At 39.2% G+C, this 9,300-nt stretch overlaps 1 protein-coding gene across 1 annotated transcript in view; it reads left to right on the forward strand.

Moving 5' to 3' along the window:
- The window catches only part of fa2h (fatty acid 2-hydroxylase), a 44,700-nt gene that overhangs the window by 22,255 nt on the left and 13,145 nt on the right, over positions 1-9,300 (forward strand). The window contains exon 2 of the mRNA XM_050073134.1: positions 8,773-8,913. Within this exon, the coding sequence (XP_049929091.1) occupies positions 8,773-8,913 (141 nt within the window). The remainder of the gene's footprint in view (positions 1-8,772; positions 8,914-9,300) is intronic.

Raw genomic sequence — 9,300 nt, forward strand, 5'->3', positions numbered from 1 at the left:
CTGGTTTCAGGGCGCCACTCCTGTGGTGTTTCACACCAGACACAAGTAGGTCAGGAAGATTTGGTTTTGTTTGATTGTTTCAGGTAAATGTCAGATATATGGTTCCATATCAATAAAACCACATTGTTATGATACTTTTAGGCAGGTTGTAAATGAGTGGAACTGGCTGCGTGACAAGTTTCTCGCTCCTCCCTCAGGTGTAGAACACATAGTGAATTAAAATGGACTGTGATCTTTGTCAATCTGCCACATTAAATAGTGGTTAACGATTGATGTTAAATGTGAAAGGTGTTTGCTGCCACTGTGTCATTGGAGGAAAGGATAGATTTCTCTGTGTGTATTCAAAATCTCCACAGACACAACAATATATGTTTTTATCATTTTAGAGGGTGAGAAGAGCAATATTGTAGAGAACCAGTCTTTTTATTCTCTGAAACCAAACAGTGCACTTTATGCTGTTCAAAGGTCATAAAGTCATATAACTATAAATGAAGGCAAACACTGAGGCCATTGGTGAATTACTTCCTGTCTTGGTTATTCCTGGTCAGGCCTATGAGTACAACAAAAACTTTGGTGTCCCAGTGAACGAACACATGTAGGAGCACTGTGTGCACCCATGGTGCTGTGGCTTTGAATTTCCCTAATGAGCTTTGTTTCTTTCCAGCCAATCACCTTCCCATGCTCCACGGCAAGCTAAAACCAATCTCTGTCTAAATAATATGTAAAACCTTAGCAAAAGGTTCCCCAGCACCTTGTTTTATCTTTCTTTTATGTACAGAGATAATATTCATCTCCTGTACTTCTTTTTATGGCCTCTGTCAGCTGCAATGTGATACCATCAAAGGTGGATGCAAACCCTTTAATGGATTTAAGGGCTATTTTTAGAGTGTTTATTTTCCTAGAATGTGTTAGTTAAGGTTAAGCCCCATTTAAACCTCAGTAGTCAATTTTTTACAGCAATAGAAAACCCATTTGGCTTTTCTTACCCAAAGTCTGATTGGAAGTCAGGGTGAGAAGTCGTCATCAAAACAGTAAAACAAGGTATCCTTATGCTCCTGAGGCAAAGGTTTCATTCAAAGTTTGAGGCAAGCCTTTGCTTCAGGAGTGTAACTATGAAAACTGGTTTAATAGCAGGAAGTGCCTCATTTGAATGCCTCATACCTAGACTAAATGACAGACAGGAGGATTCCTGTAGTGACCACAAAATTGTCCTTTAAGCCAGCAAACAATACATAATGGTATTGTTGTAGTGGATGGGGTCCAACTTTCAACCAACAAATATAATAAGAATAAGAAATATAAAAAGGATAATTAGAAGTAGTTTGTACAAGTTTCCTACAGTCCACAGATTACTTTGGTAAAACAGATGTTTCCCTTTACATTTCTGATTCCAAGATAACATTTTTAAAATACAGTGGAAACAACTTGCAGTGATCGCAGTTACAGTGATTAACTGTTTCTATGCATCAGAAAACTCAGACAGAATTTTTCCTGTACAAATGTTTAAGTAATACACTTAAAGTAATCAAGTAGCCTGCTTACATTGTTCTTTTTGGGTTTTTAATATATAAAAACTTACGGAAATAACGTTTAAAACCACAGAAACTCTAGTTTTTATGCCTCTGTACCAGCGGCCGTGCCCAGAGGCGTTATATTTTCAGGTTGTTTGTCTGTCTGTCCATCCGTATGTATGTATGTCTGTCTCATTCTTGTGAACATAATATCTCAAAAACACCTCAAGGGAATTTCTTCAAATTTGGCACACACATCCACTTGGACTAAATGATGAACTGATTAGAATTTGGTGGTCAAAGGGCAAGGTCACCATGACCTTGCGTCCATCTCATTTTTGTGAACGCAATATCTCAGGAAGGCTTCAAGGGGTTTTTCTCAAATTTGGCAAAAACGTCCACTCATTAAAATTAAGTAATCAGTGGTCAAAGGTCAAGGTTACTGTGACCTCACATAACATGTTCCATGTTGTGTCAATAGGATGAAATGATAAAGTGATGACATTTTATATCCAAAAGGTCAAAGGTCAGCTTCACTCTGACATCACAATGTTTTACAAAAACACTTTTCTGGCCATTACTCAACGTCATATCTCAGGAACAGAAGGGGAGACATTTGTCATATACTAAATTGGTGACACTAATTTTGATTGCCCACCTTGAAACTATACTGATTGTATAGATCTCCTGTGCTGCCGGGGGAAGATGTCTGTGAAGCATCCATGTTTTCACAGACATGGACGTAAACTGTAAGAGAAACTTGACTGATTTATTGAGGCATACAACCATGAGGCAGTAATTCTAATACTTTTTTTAATTTCCATTTTACCTCACGGTAACCCATCTGCTTCTGGCTGGCTACATGAGGCTGGTGCTGTATACACTTTAAAATCATGGCGGTAAAAGGAAAGTCATTTTCTCTCAATCAAAGACATTGCCTGCTTGAATCTCGTGGCTGTTAGTCATTGCTGCTTGTCACGGAGACAGAAAACAAATGCACACAGGGAAAGCACCTGTGGTTGAAGCTGCCCTCGTCATGTAGGCTTGATAATGCCACTGTACTGTATTTTAAAGCAGGCCCACCTGCTATACCAGGCTCAGTTTTAAAGCTACAGTAAAGACACAGGTATTAAGGTGAAGGACCTAACGCATCCATTGGTGACAACCGTGTTGTGTCTTGGCTGATAGGGTGCCAAAAAAACACTCCAAAGTTAAGCTAAATGTTGGCAAGGGAAAAAGCAACATTGTCATTTTTCATAATAGTGTATTTAAATATTTCTGAATACTGGGGTCCCTAAACAGTCTTGAAACTGCATAGATTTGGTATTACTAAAAAACTGAGACTTGATAGCCATATACTATTTACACTATATCAGTTCTGCACTCATTTGACCAATATTTGATTTATGTAGCCCTCGAGATTGAATAATTAATTCAGAAAAATGTATTCATTCACTCATGATTATGATTTAACACCTTGTAGTAATTTCTTCAGTCAATTTATGATTTTACCTTTCTCTAATCATTCATTGGAGGACATTTTTTTTGGCCCAGGAGACTACGTCTGCTTTTCAAAGTTAGGTCTTAACATAGAGTTGATACAAAGTACGTGTGGAAATATGATTAATTTGATTGGAAATGTCAATTGGATAGTAATCTGCATGAAAGCTAAAGAAAAGAAACTTATACTTATATATAATAATCGTCCGCATATCGTGATCAGTTTGACCCTAAACAGATGGCATCACTATAAGCGGTTTCAATTGTAGTACTTGTCGTAGTAGTAATTAATTTCACCTCTGTTACAAAGAATGGCAACAAAAAAATGTGTGTCCTATAAAGTTCTTGGATCTGACTTACTAATCTACATGACAGAACTCTGATCACATTTTTCTTTAATATTTTTTGCACTTCTGTTCCTCCTCTCAGAACCGTTAAGTTGCAATGTTAACAAATGACCTCACTCACACACAGTTGCAAAGGCAAATATCAGTAGTTGTACTTAATAAATTATCAACTTTAATCAACAAATTATTTTACCTCTACGGCATGCACAGATTGATGAAAAGCAGGTGATCAAAGAGGACCTGATTGGTGGATCATAGATTTGCAGACAAACCAACTGTCACCTGCAACTGTCAGAGGAATGGGTGTGGCAAATGAATAAACATCACTCACCACACAGGCGTCTGAAATAGTTTACATGCCTGTGTAGCCACAGATGAACTCATGTCAGGCTACGCACCTGTCATCACATTTAAAAAGCTAAGAGAGAATTCAAGTTTTTACTTTTTTAAGTTCACTGGCTTTTGGAGAAGACATTTTTGAAAATATGATGGTAACATTATATGCACACTCAGTGTATACCGGTGTATAGGTATCTGATTTCAAGCAGCAGGTGGATCACAGTGATGACAACCTCACCATGTGTTTGTCTAACTATAATAACATGTTGTAAATAAAACAGAACATGAGCCAGTCATTAATCAGTATTTGTCCTACAAGCTAAACTGGATCTTCTACCCTTAATCCCAACACAACCAACCTGTAACTTAAAAAATATCATTGCAGATACTGATGCTTTTCTCGTTTTTATCGTAAGCCTAACACTGTACCACTGTTACTGTTCTTACATATAAGCTCAACAAAATCTCATTTAAAATGAACTAAAACTGTGTGCTCTTTTGCAGCACCGTTCTGATGGGTTAATGTGAGCCATTTGATTGCAGTTCCTATTAACTCGTTTGTTTCCATTGTCACCTCCTTGGAGACTAACCCTCTGTGTTGTGCAGTGGGTTTGATTTTGCTCTATCAGAGCATTAAGCAATAGAGGGGGCCTATGTGGGGTGTGTGTACTGTCTGCATTTAAAAAAATGTACACTATGGTGGAATGTGGAGCTCTGCACATATTGGTCCAGGCAGAATCGTGAGATGTGTGTTTGCATTGCCTGTTTGGCAGAGACGTTGACCGTGACTTAAAGTAAGTGAATGTGTTTGAAATTTTGGCAGACTGACACATTTATAGTAAAGCTTTGCTTTCCAGCAGTTATATGAGTGAAACTGAGGTGATAGGGAGTCAGGGATATTGGGATATTCACATTCCTAATACCGACCACACCCCCCTGAATTCATTGACAGCACAGAGCTCCAGTCACCTTTGTTAGGCCAGCGGTCTCGTATGTATAAAGTGGGACGAGGTAGAGCTCAATAAACACCAGAATCACACATTACTCAGCCTCTCTCACGTAGGCTTTGGCTGCTGTTGCTGATACAGAGGGTGTGTCTGCTCGTTACTTTCACCAACATAAAGCTATCACGCTGCTTGTTTTGGTGTGTGTGTGTGTGTGTGTGTGTGTGTGTGTGTGTGTGTGTGTGTGTGTGTGTGTGTGTGTGTGAGAGAGAGTACCTGCATGAATCTGTGACCGGCAGAGAGAAGGAAGTGTGTGTGATGGTGGCTTTGAGCCAATAGCCTTTGCTGTGCTATCCAGTGTGATTGTTTTGGTATCACTTCAGCATCACCATGTACAGCATCACCTATAACAACACTAAACAAATGACACACTGAATGTACACTGTACCCAAAATCTGTCTGATACTGATATTGATTTGTAGACTCTTTCTCTTCCATTTCTTGTGCTTTTTGTGCTATACTTCCTCCCTCACTGTCCCCAAACATTTTGTACAATCAAATAATATTAATATTGCCATTAATATTAATGGCCACACAAGATTATTAGTTGCTAAACCTGTTTCAAGTCTCTGAATGAGTCATTATGCAAACATAATAACACAGTGTAATAACCTGCACTGTATTAGGACAATAAACATCACATCATTATTATTATTATTATTATTATTATAATTTTCTATACAGACAGCGTTCTATTGTGGATACTGCAGACAAGACCAGGTAATACAAGATCACTACAGTTCCCTCAGTAATAACAGATTAAAGAAGTATTGATATAATATATACTCATATTACTTGACGTCAGAGTGAATTACAGGTTAATGGTCCCTTTGTTTGTTTCTTTTTTTTTTTTTTTTTTTTTTGGTACACTGTGATAATGGGGGGTGTAACGTTGCCTCTGTAGGTGTTAAATTGCCAGGGTGATGTTAGTAACAAACCATAGGGGACCTGTGTGTTTATGTGTGAGTGTCTGAGTAAGTGTGTGTGCTTGTGCTTGTGCATGTGTCTGAAACCAACCAGCTGATAAATATTTCACTTGACTGACAGGAACTGACAGCCAGTGACAAACTTGAAGGATGAGCAGCCAATTGCAGATCAGAGAAGGGAGATGAGTTTTGTAACTTTGAATTTCTTTGGATTTTGAGTGTTTAGTCATGGACGAAGGAGAAGCAGATGAAGCAAGGGTGCTCAAAGTTTTGATGACTTCCAATTTAGGGAGCCAGCATATGATCGAAGGCCGCGCAGGAAACATGCAATTGTGAATTGTCTACCAAAATTGCTAACTTTAGCTTATAGCACTAGTATTGATGGCCGAATGTAATTCCTGCAACACTCGTGAGGTGCCACTAGATGCTTGTTAGGGGGCACAGTTAGAAGCAGTAGACAAGTAGTGTATTAAACAAAAGCTATTGAAAGTATTTAAATGGACCACAAAGTATAAAAATATAATGCATGCATTTCATGTCACACTCGGGGGCCACTCAAAATGTTTCCTAGGGACTCCATCTCTGGGATGACTTCTTCACCTTGTGTTTGTGTATCTATAATAACATCATGAATAGATAAAGAACAGGAACCAATTAATGATCAGTATTATGAAAAGACAATCTGGCACCTTCCTACTTTAATACCATGACAGACTAAACTGTACTCATAAAAGGTCAGCAAAAGCTCATTTAAAAGCCTGAAGAAACTAAAACTGTGTGCTCTTTTGCAGCACTGTTCTGATGGGTTAATGTGAGCCATTTGATTGCAGTTCCTATTGACTCGTATGTTTCCATTGTCAGCTCCTTGGAGACTAAGCCTCTGTGTTGTGCCGTGGGTTTGATTTGCTCTATCAGAGCATTAAGCAATAGAGGGGGCACCTGTGTGAGGTGTGTGTACTGTTTGCATCAACAAAATGTACTTTTAAGTGGAATGTGGAGGTTTGCACATATTTGTCGAGGCAGAATCGTGACGTCTGTGTTTGCGGTGATTGTTTGGCAGAGACATTGACCATGATTTAAAGTGAATATATTTGAAATGTTGGCACATTTACAGTGAAGCATAAACTGAGTGTTTTGTCTCAACGAAGGAAAAGCAGATAAAGAAATATTTCACTGTATCCTGTTAAAAAAAAAAAAAAAAGAACACAACTGTCCACTTGTCAAACTACTCCTGCAGCATAATCCACGTCTCCACTGTCTGTTTGCCCATACAGTATGCGCATTATATTTAATCACGTATTCATGACACTCATATCTTTTCCACCATATGGTTAAAGAATGTTCCACTTACACGCTCGTTTACATGCAGCTGAGCATACTCTGATTAACCTGCTCTAACATATCGTTTATCACGTTAAAATATAGGAAAATGGAATGGCTGTAGCTGCCTGTGTTTATTTGCTTCATTGCATCAAAATAGGATCTTTTAAAGTTTCCTGCTGGTGGTGGACTTTTTGGACCGTGTGAACACAGCCTCTATTTTTCATGCTTTCTTAGGTTGGTGTTGAGATGTTTGTGCATATCCAAAACCCTGTTGATATCCAAGTCTTGTATAATAATTAAAATAAGTGTGTTTCTCCTGACCAGAAATGTGGGGTTTCTTTTGGGCATGCATCTCTACTCCAACATTGCAAACTGTTAACAAGTTGGTTTGTGTGCCACATCCCCATGACAATGCACAGAGCCGACCCTAAAAGGAGTCTGTGTGTCTTACTACCTCACAGGTGGTAAACATTTTAAACTACAGCTGTGAAAAGATACAATTAAAACTTGAGTATTTGATTTGTGGGATTTAGGATCGCTGCAGATTTCCATTCAAAGTGACACATTTTCAATGTGAGCAGACATGTTTGTGCTTCTGTTCATACCAACTTTGTATACATTGATGCTACCTTGTGCTTCGTGCTGCTTTTCTTTACATGAAAACAAACCTGCTTGTAAAGGCTTGTTTACATCTTCATCTATTTATTTGCATTTTGCATCAACATCTTGAGATCTGGGGTGTCGGTGGCTTAGTGGATAGAGCAGGTACCCTTGTACAAAGTCTTTGTCCTTCCTGCCTGGGGCCCTTTGCTGCATGTCGCTCCCTCTCTCTCTCCCTTTCACGCTCAACTGTCCTATCAATTAAAGGCAAAACGCCCAAAAATAGTTAAAAAAAACAACACCTTGAGATCTATAAGACTGTGCCCTTATAGATCCACAGCAGTGTGTGTGTGAGGTGGCTACAGTTGCCACTTCCTGTATTTGTCAGGGTGACTGTGTACAAGCTACTAATGCTTCATTCAAATAGGCCCACAACACTTTTTTTTTCAGCCCCACTGTCAAAGTCAGGCGTGAGATTTGATTAGGAAAACAGTCTGAATATTGCATTTTCACACATGGTGATTTTTCTTTTCAGCTGTCACATTATGGTCCTCTATCCAACTGCCACCTGTCTTACTGAGTACACACATAGTCTGCCTTCCTAATGAGGGTTATGAAGAAGTAGTGAATGGGTCACAGTTATTTAGATGTACTCCAGAAACCTGGTATTAGATTTCTCACTATTTTAACAAGAAAGGCAGTAGCGTGCATCTTAAAAAAAACAAAACCTGCAGAATCATCAAAGATAACGAAACATAATGTCCAATCAGTGAATGATCAGTGTGCAGTGTTTTGCCTGTTTACCTGTGGAAATGGTGACAGAACCACCAGTTGCAGATGTTTGTCAGTTCAAAGGTTCAAACACTGAGAATCATAATGTTAAATGTTAAGGTATATGACACACGTGACCATAACCATTTAGTATATAACAGCAGAGAGGAGCAAAAGGCAGCCACTCTGGAAATAATGAACTAAGTGACTCAGCCTACACACACACACACACACACACACTGAACACATACACAAAACTGTTCATCTATGACTTTTGTAAAATGACATGAACGTGGAAAAGGATTAAGATGCTTAATGACTACAAATGCAACCACCTGTGAGTCCAGGGGAAACAGAAGAGACATCCACTTCGCCATTTTGTCACAGCTCTGATCATGGGTCTACCTTTCTGTTGTTAAATATGTCTTTTTTTTTTCTTGTTTCTCTTCAGACTCTGAGAGAGAGGAGGACGGCCAGTGAGCAGTCAGAAGGAAAGACAGCAGAAAAGACGACAGACACGAAGGTGACAGAGGAGGACAAGGAGGACGAGAATGACGCGTACAACCGCTGCAGCCCTGTGGACCTGGACAAGGTGTGTGTGTGTGTGTGTGTGTGTGTGTGTGTGTGTGTGTGTGTGTGTGTGTGTGTGTGCGCACATTGGTGATGGGGGGTAGAAGAAGAGTGAACAGTCATGAGGTTATTCACCCTGCCTTGTTCCAAAACTGTCCCTGTTTGTTAGTAGACTCTGAAGTTCTCACACGGCCAGACAAGAGCCTGTGCAAACACACACACACACACTAGGGCTGAACGATATATCGTTATCGTATCTATACCGAGATATGAACATGCAAGATATTAATATCCCAAAAGGCAACAATATTGACGATATAATTTCCCCATGAGTTTCCCCAGCTTGACCTGCATGTACAGCTCAGCCAATCACAAACATCCTTTTTACGCTTGCCCTAAATGTACAGCT

This window comes from Epinephelus moara, chromosome 20 (assembly GCF_006386435.1).
Source record: "Epinephelus moara isolate mb chromosome 20, YSFRI_EMoa_1.0, whole genome shotgun sequence".
Taxonomy (NCBI): Eukaryota; Metazoa; Chordata; class Actinopteri; order Perciformes; family Serranidae; genus Epinephelus; species Epinephelus moara.